The following is a 14,012-nucleotide window of genomic DNA, read 5'->3' as shown; positions in this document are numbered from 1 at the left end:
GTTGGGGGGAGATGGTCAGTCTGGAGGTAAGCAACAGTACCGGGGGGTGGGGGGGGGGGGGGCAAACAACAAAAGCAACCAAAGTTCTTGCAGTTGTTTAAAGGTGTGCGGTCTCCTCGTCAGGTCCGGGAATGAGACCCCCCCCCCCCCCCCGCTTGGTAATGTCACTAAAGCTGTGAACCTGTCACCACCACCGCACCCCCCCCACCCATACCAGAGTCCGTCACTGTCTGCGGAGGTGTTTTATGCTCAGGTTCCCTCCCCAAGTCTGACAAACCTTTTATTGGGTCAAGTATCTGTTAAGAGCTCCATGTAAACCATGTGCAAACTCAAGAGCCATAAAATGCGCCATGTGTAAACTCACATGCAGAGATTTTGTAACCAAAACTAATAATAATAATAATAATCCCTGCATTTGATATAGCGCCTTATTACGTCTTCGAGACGTCTCGAATCGCTTCACAACTGTAGCGTAAAGTGGATTGACTCTAATATTTTATGGGCGAAACGTACGTAATTAGCAACGGATATGTTCCAGTGGGTTGTTAATTACTTTATTAAGGGCACGTCGATTTCCCCCCCCCTCTGGCACAAAGTACAGTAGTGCTTACACATGGTTTACACATGGCGCATAATATTTAACAGTGTTTACACATGGTGCATAATAGCTGTTGAGAATGTGTCAGATCGTTTCTGGTGACCTCCCCACCTTGACTGCCTCGTTAGGCCACTCCGAGCCACGCCCTTAATTGCAAACAATGATCTCATGTTAACGAAGACTCTATCTACGCCCTTTTGAAGTGTTATCCTTGGATTCGGTTCCATTTGCGCGCGGGTGCCTGTGCCAGATTTTGTGAGCGCGTGTGGGAGACTGGGCGAGTGCACGAGTGAGACGTGGCGCTCATTGTAGGGTCTGTACGGGCGAGTGTGTCAATGTTGGATGCGTGCGATGCGTGAGCGCGAGTGCACGCGAGTCAGTGTGTGTGTGTGAGCGCGTGTCTGTGTTCATGCGTGCTCGAGCATGAGCCGACCGTTTCCACGCACGTTTTTTTTTAGAGTTTACAAACCCCATTCTCCTCACTATTGATGACTCCCACAGCTCGCTCGCTAACTGTGGCTGATAGTGTATAGTTGGGGGGGGTGTCGGGGAGAGGATATAACAACGACAGTCACTGCAATCTTGGTGACCCAGTTCAAGGGGTCCATGGGGGTCAAAAAGGTAGGGAGTGGGGGGGGAACAGAGGACAATTTGATGACCTGCGGCTCCAATCAATCTGAAGTAGAGGTTGGTGAGAGATTGCACCAGTGACCACACACCGAGTCCACGAGCCCTCGCCCGAGCCAAGATGTTCCCTCCCGACCCCCCCTCGTCACGTCCCGACAAAGCAAGGCCGCCCGTGCGTGCTGACAGAGATAACACTGCGGCTGTTAACGTTGACTTCGCTCTCCTCAATAACACACACAGCACAAAATATCGCCCGCCACCCTCCCAGAAATATACAGGCATTAAAACGAACATCAAAGACCATTTGAGGGTTGTGGCGGGGAACGACGGTATGGGGAGAGGGAGGAGCTTAAAGATGGGGCAAGTGTGTATGTAAGGGGGTGGGGGGCGCAGTTTGGGGTCAAAGGAGGGAATGGGGGGGAGGGGGTTCAGTTAGTCGGGTTTCTGCACCCCCTCGTCTCTCTGGTGGTCTCCGTCGTGGTGGTTCTTGTCGTCTTTCGTGGTGAGGTGGATCTGGGAGCCCAGGGCGCTGGACAAGGCCAGGAGCCCGGCGCTGGCACTGACCGAGGGGATGACCGGGGGCTGCAGGCCAGCGGGGAGAGGGGTCAGCGGCACCGTCAGCCCGTGCAGGTGGGACAGCTGCTGTGCCTGGAGCTGCTGCTGCAGAGAACAGAGAGAGAGGATTGGTCAGAGGAACGTAGAGCGCACAGTGTGTGTGTGTGTGTGTGTGTGAGTCTGCGCTCAGGGCTGTTATTCTGGGCGCAAGTTGTTGTTGGGTCTGTAGCTGTCTGTCTGTCCAGCGCCTTGGGACGTCCCCCTGACGTAATGTAATTTTATTGTTGCTGTTATTGTTGGCGGGCACACACGTGTTGTGTGTCGAGTGCACGCGGGAGTGCGTGTGGCCGCGAGAACGTGCGCGCGTATCTGTGTGAGCTCGATAGCTGTATGTGTGTGATAGCAAACTCGAGTGAGCGCACTTCAGTAGGGCCTGGAAGGAGAGAGAGAGGGCAAGAGGTAATGAGTGAGTGAGGATGATTACCAGGATGATTGTGCTATCATAAATGGGGGGGGGGGGGGGGGAGAGGCAGGAGAGGGGGGGAATGGAGGGGAAGGGGGGGAGGTGTGAAGGGTAGGTAGGAGTCACGTACCCTGATGACAGTGTTAAGCTCTGGGGCTGTCACTTGCTTCGCACGTTCTATCGCCTGAACCACCTGTTGCTGATGCTGCAATAGAGATGCGAGACACGTCAGTGTTAAACGGAGCACAGACTCACGACAATGAGAGCGCAGCGGGCACGATGACAACCTCACGTTAGTGTGGCAATGTCCTGTCCCTGTGCCACCCCATCGACTGGGAAAGCGAAGGGCAATAGGCGGTGTATTGATGTCACTGTGTACTAGGCTGTCAGATCAAACAGTGTTAATGTGTGCGCTCACCTCCTGAGATAAGAAGGGAATGACTTGAGCACAGATCCCGTTCAATCTTTTGACGATTTCAGCCTGGAAAAAAAAAAAAATATATTATATATATATATATACGGCTCAGCACATCTGGTGACGTTACCAACACGACAACACAACAACAACACATTGCATTTACACAGCGACTTTCACGCCGGGAGGTTTGGACCCGAGCTGTGGGGCTGGGATCGGAAGGGGTGGAGGGCGGGGAGGGTTGAGGGGTTGGAGGGTGGCTGAAAGCCCGGTCGAAGCGCAGGATCTTGAGACGTACCTTGCAGGTGGCAAGGGAGCGGGCGAGGCAAGGGAACTGTGGGATGGAGTTCCAAAGGGCGGGGGGGGGCAGAGAGGCTGGAAGCCTGACTGCTGACGGTGGTGGGTGGGTGGGTGGGTGGGGGGGCTGCAGGCTGAGCAGAGCGAGTAGATAGGTTGACAGGGATGTAAATCGAAGACAAGGCATCTAAAAAAAAAACCCTTAAGAGACGCTAGCCCGAGTCAGAAGGGTTAATCTCCTTTTTGTACGTACACACCATATACACACACACACACACACACACACATATACACAGAGCTGTCAGCTATTAGCCCAGCCAAGAGAACAAAGAACACAGATTAGAGGCAGATTAAGAGATCTGAATAATGGCCCAAAGACAGTTATTTGCTGAAGCAGCTTAATTTTATTTAGATGCTTGGGAGCTCGTCTGACGTGACCAGCGGTTGCCTGGGAGACGGCAGTGGAGACGGCAAATTGCTTTGCTAATCGCACCACTTATTTTCCCCAGACAAGCGCCGGGGAGAGGCTAAGGCCAGGACATCTCAGGCGCTGATTGAATTAGAAGCTCCCTTCCCCTCAGTGATAATATGCTTTACTAAAGCTCATTGATCGCCTGAGCTCAGGCAGTGAGGATGCAATGATTACCGCGCTGTTGTAAACGATTAATCTTCGGGAAAGCGATGGAAAAGGATCTGCCTCACCTCGTCGCCAAGGGAGAGATCGTGCCAACTCCCACCCACCCCACCGGCACCACCAATAACACGCACTGGCCTGGCTCAGTCGGTTAGCACTCTTAATAATAATAATAATAATCCTTGCATTTGATACAGCGCCTTATCATGTCGTTGAGACGTCTCAAAGCGCTTCACAGGATATACAGTAAACTGAATTGACTATATATTTTGTGGGAGAAACGTGGCAGCCAATTGCGCACAGCAGCGTCCCACAAACAGTCATGGATTGAATCACCGAATTATTATTATTATTGTTTTTTTTGAAGGATTATTAATCCGGGAAAACGATCTGCCAGTCGACTAACAGCTGGGTTCTTACTTACTGCTCGGTAAACAGAGATGTGCGGAGTAATGAAACTTGACTATGGGTTTCGTCCTGCCCCGGGAATCGAACCCGGGTCCTCACAAGACGTCTCCAAGGGCTTCAAGGGGCTCACTGTAAAGTGCAGTGACTGTGTATTATAAAATCTGTGGCTGCGCTTTCAGCCACTAGGCCCCGAAACTCTGAAACGCTCTCCCTCAATCCCTCTCCTTTGTGCCTGACGACTTTCCTCCTTGGCCGTGCTATAAAAGCAAGTTGTCGTCGTATTTTGGAGACACAAATCCAAACTGCAACGCCAATGTTGTGAAAAGCAGCACACAAGTGCGAAGCATGTCGTATGTGCTCGCTCCTAGTTAAGGCTTTCTAGAAGAACGGAGCGATCTTGTTTCCGGAGCAGATGGAATCACATCAAAGACAGAACCACAACAGCTGTCTCCGTGATTCGAAGTCGGGTCACATTTCCAGGAATGTCCATGGAATGAATAATAAAGATAGTCGTTGGTGGCGCATTTACTGAGGGCAGTGAGTGGATTTTACACAGCGGCCTGCCACATCCCAGGGTGGGGTGGGGGGAGGAAATGATTTTTACCAGGAGCTGATTTGGCAAATTATCTGGACACTTCCCTCGCTCCTCCAATTTACTGAGGATCAGGAGGAGTTGCAATGGTTCCCAGCTTCCCAATCCAATGTGAAAGATCAGCCACGAGCTATTAGAAGGGTGGAACAGGCTCGAGAGGCTGAATGACCTCCTCCTGTTCCTGTCACAGAATTACACAGCAGGGCAGGAGGCCATTCGGCCCATCCTGAATGTCCTGGCTCGATGAAAAGAGCTATCCAAATCAATCCCACTCCCCTGCCCTCTCCCCATAGCCCTGCAAACCTGCCCTCCCCACCAAATGTTCCACCCAAAGCCAGGATAGGAATTTCGGGACATGCTCCGGGGATTAGCCTCGCCCAGATACCTGCTCGCTATCCTTGGAATGTCAAACATGCAGCATGTTACACTGTGAAGGGAACCATTGTTCAGACAGCCTGATGCCTGATGTGGGAGGTGCTCAGTCGTTTGGGAGCCAGGAGCACCCACAGCCCGTAAAATCTCCCCAGCCTCAGCCACGAGACCGTCTGGTCTTGTCGCTTGACCTCAGACAAAGCTGCCGGTAAATCCAGGGCTGCTTTGCCAGGATCAGTAACCGGGAGAAACTCCCTTTTCCGCTCTCTGCCAGTGCGGTGGGAACTTTAACGTCCGCCTGAACAGGGCACAGAGGGGGAACCTCGATTTATTATTAATAAATAATAATAATCCTTGCAGTCGATATAGCACCTGACCTATAATCCCCCGAAATAAAGTTGGTCTTGTTTCATGGCTGTTTGTGGGATGTCGCTGTGCTTTGCCTACAAACACACAGTCACAGTAAATCCCGTGAAGCGCTTTGAGGACGTCCTTCCGAAGTGATAAGGCGCCAATTCAAATGCAAAGACTATTATTGTTGTTATTAAGAGGAAGGATGAAGAACGAGCGAGAGCAGAGCCTACTTCACAGGAGAGGCGAGCGTTCAATCACAACATCAGCCTCTAAATGGGAACCCAATGGCAAACCAGCAGGCCCTTTAATTATTCCCCGCCGTTAAGCAAATGCCATTAAAATACTGCAGCTCCATGTCTCACAGCAGAGAGGAGGGAAGGTCTGACACACACACACACCCCCCTCCATCCCCCCCACCAGCTCTTGCACAACGTAAAGCTCAGGCGTTTCCACTCGACTGGACAAATTAGCCTTAGAGGTAAATGGCTCTTCAATGTAACCTGCTCATTATCCGGAAGCCCATTACCCAGCCCAGCGCCTTAGAGGGACAATTCCATCCTAACTTGCTGACTCGCCACATTAACTCCTTAAAAGCTATTACAACAACAACAAATTACATTTGCGCAGCGCCTTTCACACCGAGAGGACGTCCCAAAGTGCTGGCGGATCAAGGATTCCCACCCGAGCTGGGGCTGGGATCAGGAGGGCCGGAGGGAGAATAAGGCGCGAGGCATTGCGGGCAGAGCAACAGATAAATAACAAGCTTCGCCTTGGCTGTACGAGGACTGTCACGTCGGGAGGACACCCCAAAGCTGTAAAGTGCGGAGACGGTGTGCTTTGTGGGTGAACGCAGCAGCCAATGTGCACGCAGCAATGTCTCCGCAGATTCTTCCCAGGGCCTTGGGACGTCCTCCCGAGGCGAAAGGCGCTGTACAAATGTTGCTGATGTTGTTGAGAACCTCATCAAGGCAGAACTATTCAGGGTATTTGTGGATTCTGGGACTCGGAAGCCAGCCAGGCCTTCGTTTCTGAAGCGCCCCCTGAATTTTCCCCGTGACGTCTGATTGCAAGCAGCGCCACCCTGTATAATAGCAGCTTTGTGTTAACACGGACTGACTGGCATTTCCTCCCTCCCTTTATTAAGGGAAATGAAACGCGCTCATTAAACAGAAACAAGTCCGGCCTTTCAGGTCTGTCTGAGGCAATAGCTCTCTCTTCCTCAGGGGTCGCTAGTCGCTGCCTCACACAAGCCGGGAATCCAATGATATATCATTTAATACAGTAATAATAATAATCCTTGTATTTGATATTATCACGTCAGTCAGACTGTGTCGGTCAGTGTAGAAACAAGCGTTTCTACGGTGTTAATGGGCGTTTCCGCTAAGTTTTTTTTAATGGGGGGGTGAGTCGGCTGTGGGGGTGAGGGGGAGGTTGAAATAATTGTATTCAAAAAGAGAGAGTTCATATCGAGGACAGGCACTGCCTTACAGCGAAAGCTGGTTAGTTTGTATGAAGGTACGGCAAGGCTAAGCTTCTGCGATTGGAGCGCTAACGATACGAAGACGCCTTCCGGCTGCCCGTTGGATCAAACTTATTTATTTAGAAAAAGCCGAGTGGTTTGTCTGCCCGGGGGTTGGGGGTTGGGGGCTGTCAGTGAAACGGGACGTGGAAACGCGAGTCTGAGGAGCTCGGGCTGCGAGACCGTCAATAGTAACGTAATAATAATAATAATCCTGGCATTTGACACAGCGCCCGATCACGTCGTTGAAACGTCTCAAAGCGCTTCACAGGATACGCTGTAAAGCGAATTGACTGTGTATTCTGTGGGAGGAACGCGGCAGCCGACTGCGCACGTCAGCGTCCCCACACACAGCCGTGGATTGAGTGACCGCATTATTTTTTTTACCCCTGGAAAGCGATCCGCCAATCAACCAACAACCACGTTGCAAGTTACTGACAGGTGAGCAGAGGCGTGTGGAGTAAGGAGACTTGCCTAAGGTTTCACCCCGCCCGGGAATCGAACCCAAGTCCTCTCCCTTATGAGACGACTGTGCTAACCACTACCTCTGTACTCATGAAAGCCCATTACATAACGGCCGCGATGATTTCCTGAGGCAGGAGGATAGCGGAGACCGAACGATAGACAGGGGCAACGAGAGAAACAAACAAACAAACAAACAAACAAAAATAATCAACATTTACTTTTTTAAAAAATAAATATTTAATCGAGGCTGAAAGTTCTGAAAGCTCTAATAAGCGAGGCTGGGGCCATTACTAATTCAGGAGTCAAATGAATCCCGTCTGCACTTTCAATTAAAAATCAGTCAATTATTCATCAACATACAATTGGAAAATAATACCCCCCACTTCCATACCCCACCCCCAAAATACCATCAAACTCATCTAATATATATATATTAAAAGACAGTTTGTCCTGAGACATGCGCCAATTTACACCAAGTTTCATCCTCAGAAAGTTGTCAGTAAACACTTATTAACCAAAAATAATAAATACTATTATACTATGATACTATGATAATAAATATCACTCAATCCACAACTATTTGTGGGACACTGCTGTAGGCAGTGATTGTACAGTCACTACACTTTTTTATATTATATATATATTATATTATACTTTTTTATATCCTGTGAAGGGCTTTGAGACGTCTCGAAGACGTGAAAAGGCGCTGTATCAAATGGAAGGACTATTATTATTATTATACCCAGGGTGCCAGAGAAACGTTTTGAATAATTAATTACTAAATAAATAAATAAATAAATAAACGAATAAAAAGCTGACATTTACCTGTTTGTGCATTTCAATATTCAGCCCGTATGACATTTCGTAGTACTGGGGAGGGGAGGGGGGGAGTGGGGAAAGAAAGGAAAAAAAAACAAAAGACAATGTCACTTCAAATGCCTTAACTTCGAAGGTCGTTTTCACAAAACTTCGGGACACGAGTGAGTCTCGGCAGCGGGGGTTCGGGGGTGGGGTGGAGGGGGTGTGAGGAGAGCGGATGGGGGTGAACGGGAAAGGCGGAGGAAGAGAGGTGGGGGTGGGATGGGGGGAGAAATAAAACAAATCCCTCTTACCATGACGTAGTGACGTTGCATTTCTGTTTTCTCATTGGCCAGTTTGTCACATTCCAACTTGAGGCTAAAACCAAAGTTGTCGAAAAACAAAGTCAGTTTAGTTTTCTTAAACCTCAGATATTTATTTTATTAGCCCCCCCCCCACCCCACCACTCCCTCCCCTTCCTTCCACCCCCCCCCCCCCATAAAAAAAAGTCTTCGGAAAAGTTCTTTGAGGTTTCCGCGAAACAAACGCGTAAAAAAAAAAGCATTTAGAAAGCAACATAAGGTTCAGAGGGTTCCCTCAGTGTCATGTACCGCCATTAATTTTTAAAATGTAATTATTAGAAGGGTGGGGGGGGGATAGCGAGGTAGTCAGGTGGTGGTGGTGGGGGGGGGATAGGGATAGTCTGCTGCAGGACTCATACCCACAGCACTTTCTGCCCTCCCCAGAACTCACTCGTCTTAAAAAAAAACACTCCCTCGCCCTCCTCTCCTGACTGACTACACTTCACGATTGGAGAGCAGGAGAGTGATGAGCCCGGTCAAAGTTACGAGCATCAACCTGTAGGGTAGTGTACAGAGTGCTCGCCTCGCAAACCAGAGGACCGACCTGGGTTCGATTCCCGGGTGGGCCAGGGCGAAACCTTTCTCCAAGTTTCCTTACTCCACACACACACACACACACACACAGACCTCTGTTTACCTAACAGTAAGTATTCCGGGGGTAATAATCCCGTCATAAAAAAAACAGTTGTGAGCTGAACAACACGTTTAGATATCGTCAGAACCCCCCCCTCCCATGCGCTGGAGCATCAGCCCAGACTGTGAGCTCAAAGTCCAAGACGTTGGGGGCTTGAAACCCACCAATTTCTGACCCAGAGGCAGGAGCTCACTGAACCTTTGCTTCCCTGAGGTTGTATATTGGGTTATAATTAACCTGAACATTCTGTAGCCGAAGCAAATCCTTAACCAGTATATTACCAAAACAACCGTTAATACAACTAGGAGCAAGTGTCCTATAAATCTACTGCTGAACAGAGGGCGGAAACACACACACACATGTCTGTACTAAACATTACACCAGTCAGACATCTAAAGATTACATTTGGAAGAAATAGGTTAGTTAATAACCCAATGACACAACAGTCTGGGGCTGAAGTCCACAAGTTGAGGTTTCGGTTAGGAAGCCCTTCGCTGCCGAATTTCTGGCTCCCTAAAACAACCTAGCAATGACCTCTGAGGTTTTGCCCACAAAACACACAGTCCCTACACTTTACAGTACATTCTGTGAAGCACTTTGAGACGTCTCGACGACATGATAAGGCGCTATATCAAATGCAAGGATTATTATTATTATAATTGCTTCATGAGCCACTTTCAGTTGTCCACAAAGCACAGAGCGGGATCAAGGATAAAAGGTGGTTGTTAGGTTCCAGTTTCCAATTGCTTCTTTGGCCAGGCTGGTCACTATGTCTCATCAGGCCAACCTCCACGGCAATACCAGATACAAAAGATAATAATAATCCTTGCATTTGACGTAGCACCTCAGCAAGTCATTGAAACGTCTCAAAGTGCTTCACAGGATTTATTGTACAGTGAATTGACTGTATATTTTGTGGGTGAAACGCGGCAGCCAATTGCGCACAGCAGCGTTCCACAAACAGATGTGGAGTGAGTGACCAAATGGAAAGACGGATTCCAACATGTCCCATCCAACAAGACTGAACACACTGACTGAAACACCCCAACCTCTTGTTCTCACAGAGGATTTACTTTTGCAGCAACATCTTATCCAATGTCTCTACCGCTGTTGGACTTCACTTAACCAGTACAACAACAACAACATTTCATTTATAGAGCGCCTTTCACGTCGGGAGGACGTCCCAAGACGCTGGTCAGTTGGGTCAGGACCCGAGCAGGGGGGAGTCAGGGTGAGGGGAGGGAAGGGAGCGAGGAGGAGGTAGAGAGTCAGGAGGGGAGCTGAAGGCACGGGAGGACGTCCCAAGTATTCTAGCCAGTGTTGACCTTTCTCTCAGTCGGCTCTCAACTCAACGCGTCCCTCCGCTGGGTAATACCGAGAGTGGCCAAAGTTGATGTCAGTCCCATCAGTGCACGTCGAGGTGGCTTTCCATTTGCCTAAACCAATTGCTTTTCACATCTTCTCTTCCTTAACAGTGCTCAGCGCCCAACTCTACGCATTGCAGTATCCTCGGGATCCGATGAATATTGACTTCCAAAGACAGGTTGCCAATCATTCCCCCTTCGAGATCGCTGCCGCTCCAAGACAATCAACCTCGGCTTTTAAGAGTTACGTCTCGTTCCCAATCCCGTTTCTTCTGGTGTAATTTCCTAAGGAAAGCGTTCCTGATCCAACAACTTTGTTCCCTCTGGGAATATCTTCCCTTATTTTCAAGCGGCTCCTTCCCGAAAGATCTCGGCACATAAAAGAATCTATCGCTGACATTCTCAGGTTTGTCTGGAGGCTGAGATGAGGAGGTTAGCAGGTTGGAAGGACGGATGAGATGTTTGCCAGTCAAGAGCGGTACAGTTTGGATTCTGCAATTGGGACGCATGGTTTCACGTGTGCCTGGGGGGTGGGGGGGGCGCGGTGGGGTGGGGGGCTGGTTAGCTACGACCCTCTCCTTTCCACACTGACCCCCCCAATTGCAAGGTGTCTCCGAGACAGAAGGTCTGATCTCACTGTTTTTTGAGGAAGAGCCAGACATCGAAATCTGCGCTGGGAAATTAATCACCAGCGCGATCTAATAAATGGGCAGAACAGGCTTGAGGGGCTGAATGGCCTACTCCTGTTCACATCCGGGTGGGTGGTGGTGGTGGGGTGGGGGGGGGGAGGAATCTCTTTGAAATGTCATGAAAGTCGTGGGGTCGTTGCTGGAGTGAAGTGTGTCTGGAATGGATTTCAATGTGTTTTTTTTGTTGCTACCTTTGACCTCATTATCTGAAAGTAAAGCGATTTAAGGAAAAACGCTTGAGTCAGCGACATCGATATTTTTTGTGCGTCTGTGTGTGCGTGAGAAAGGAAGGACATTGGTTACCTGTGATACTGCGCCTGCAGAAACTGAAACTCATCTTTGATTCGATCACAGGAGTCCGAGGTAGTAAACTTCAACGGTTGTGCTGACTGTGATGGTGCCTTGCGATGGGGAGAATGAGAGAGAGAGCGTCAAAAAAAATAAAAGCCCAACAAATACAGCTCATCGCTCACACCAATTACCCCCCACGCGCCCCCGCACCCGCCTCACCGCGCCCCTCACGTCAAAACCTTCTCAAAACGCTTCACAGAGAATCGCTGTCAAGTTTAGCGACTGCGTACTTTGGAGTCAGCCAATAGTAATAATCCTCGCATTTGATGTGGCGCCTTATCGTGTCGTCGAGACATCTCAAAGCGCTTCACGGGACGTGCGTCGTTGGCTGCCGCGTTTCGCCCCGAAATAACGGGGAGGACAGGGCCAGAGCTCGCTCTCGTTCCCTGAGAAAAAGTCCGCCCCCGAATGTTGTCTCCTCTGGAAACTCGCGGGCCGGGCCGGGCGGCCAAAACAAGTTCAAACAAATAAAAGGAGAGGTCAGAGTTCTGGTGTGACATTGTGTACCCTGGAGTCCCGCCAGCCCAGCCTTGCCCAGCCCAGCCCAACCCGCTGGCGTTCAGCGATGCGAGGCGGACCTGGGGAGGTGAAGTGAGCGCTGGCTTCTTTTTTTTTTAAAGGATTCTTTCCAAACAAAAGCTCTCCACATCCCGCCCACAGCTCCCGCGCCAACGCAGCAGGCTCGGTTTCAGTAGAGCGGCAAGCGGAACGTGTGTTGAAAAATGTCTCGCGAGGCGAGAATGCTTCACTTCTGTTTTATTCATAATAATAAATCCTTGCATTTTATACAGAGCCTTTCAAGTCAGTTTGAGGTCTCAACGCATCAGGGGATTCACTGTAAAGTGTAGTGACCGTGTGTTTTACAACAATAATCACCCTTGCATTTGATCTAGCGCCTTATCACGTCTCTGAGACATCGCAACGCACTTCAGAGGATATACTGTAAAAGTGGATTCACTGTGTGCTTTGCGGGCGAAAAGTCGGAGGAGGCAAAATGGAATTTGTCTCGCGTTGCCAGATATTTACGGGCACCACAATACAGGCTGACATGCTCAGCAGTGATGCCAACACAACAACCATGAGGCCAGTGTTGAAACCAGGCTGGTCTCCAATCTTTGGAGTGATAAAAGAGAAGGTCGTCCTAACCTCAAATATGCCGAAGGGGTTGGGGGAGAGGGGGGGAAAGAGGGCGCGTGGGGGAGGGAAAGAGAAACAGTCCAAGTACTTCGCAACGTTTAATCTACAAAATGTTCTTTGTATACTTTGGCCGCAAGCAGAGCTTTTGGTTAGAATGAACAAAAGCCGCCTTGAGGAACCTGACGCTGTTTGAAGCAACGCGGACAATTTATATCATTGAGGCCAACAGCTGAGGTAAGGTATCGCTGGAAGGTTGACCCTCCATCTCGGTTTCAACCATCACCGACCCAACCGGCCACATGGGCAAAGTGCCAGTTGGTAGTGCCATGGCCTCCGATCCGCCACGATCCTAATAAACTGGCGGAACGGGCTCGGTAGGGGCTGAATGGGCTCCACCTGTGCACTGGTCAGCAAACTCAGCAGCCAATTTGCACATGGCGACGTCCCACCTACACCCAGGAGGTGACCGATCGATTTATCTGGGGCGCTGCGGGGAGGGAGGGGGCTGGGAGGGGGAAAGAGAGAGGAACTCCCTTCTCTTTTCCAATAACTACGTGGGATCTTTAATGTCCACCTGAACAGGAAACAGACGGGATTTGCGTTTAATTCAGGGCCAAATTACCATCCACCCACTCTCGATTCCCACCCCAAGATCGGGTGCAAACCCTCAACTGTCCAGCGCCTCAGGACGTCCTCCCGAGCGCAAAAGGCGCTGTTTAAATGCAATTTTGTGGTTGTTAATGTCTCCTCCGGTCCCTCGCCCCCCCATCACCGCCCTGCAGCATCAGCCTGGACACCAGCTCACTGTTGCAGTGAGCGAGCAGTAAACATATGGAACAGGGAGACAGCAACAAGAACTTGCATTAGTATGCAGCGCCCTTCACGGGGTAGCCTCCCGGAGGTCTTGCCGGTGGCGGAGAGGACGAGGAAAAAAACAAACAGTGGAAGCGGAAGGTGTCGATTTCCGTTAGAAAATGATATGGTGGGAGACGGATCTGGGACACGACACGCGCTCGTGACTGCCAGGATAACAATAATAATAATAATCCTGGCATTTGATGCAGCGCCTCATCGCGTCGTTGAGACGTCTCAAAGCGCTTCACGGGATATCCCGTGAAGCGGAGTGACCGTGTATTTTGGTGGAGGGCGAACTGGGTGTATCTCGGGGGTCTTCTTGCGTCCAACAAAATCTTATGGTATATTTTTTTCTGAGTGCGAGCTCAGACTGCCCTGTCACAGGGCTTGAACACACAACCTCTTGACCCGGAGAGTGGGGTTGGGGTGGTGGGGGTGGGGGGGGGGTGGGAGCGCTGTTGAGGACAGTATTGAGGCTGTGTATGTGCAAGCGCAGTCCTCTCCTCCTGCGGTAGATTTGCAT

General features: G+C 50.1%; 1 protein-coding gene across 3 annotated transcripts in view; it reads right to left on the bottom strand.

The window, feature by feature from the left end:
* Nucleotides 1–538: 538 nt before the first annotated feature.
* The window catches only part of LOC103182102 (TLE family member 5-like), a 35,554-nt gene continuing 22,080 nt past the window's right edge, over nt 539–14,012 (bottom strand). For 2 of the 3 annotated variants that reach the window (XM_042342732.1, XM_042342734.1), the window contains 6 exons: nt 11,450–11,547; nt 8,412–8,475; nt 8,125–8,169; nt 2,662–2,724; nt 2,374–2,448; nt 539–1,885 (listed from right to left, as the gene is read on the bottom strand). In XM_042342732.1, the coding sequence (XP_042198666.1) occupies nt 1,658–1,885; nt 2,374–2,448; nt 2,662–2,724; nt 8,125–8,169; nt 8,412–8,475; nt 11,450–11,547 (573 nt within the window). In that variant the 3' untranslated portion in view covers nt 539–1,657. The remainder of the gene's footprint in view (nt 1,886–2,373; nt 2,449–2,661; nt 2,725–8,124; nt 8,170–8,411; nt 8,476–11,449; nt 11,548–14,012) is intronic. The other variant, XM_042342733.1, reaches the window with a different exon arrangement.

This window comes from Callorhinchus milii, unplaced genomic scaffold (assembly GCF_018977255.1).
Source record: "Callorhinchus milii isolate IMCB2004 unplaced genomic scaffold, IMCB_Cmil_1.0 Scaffold21, whole genome shotgun sequence".
Classification (NCBI taxonomy): Eukaryota; Metazoa; Chordata; class Chondrichthyes; order Chimaeriformes; family Callorhinchidae; genus Callorhinchus; species Callorhinchus milii.
This window is presented reverse-complemented; position numbering and strand designations above follow the sequence as displayed.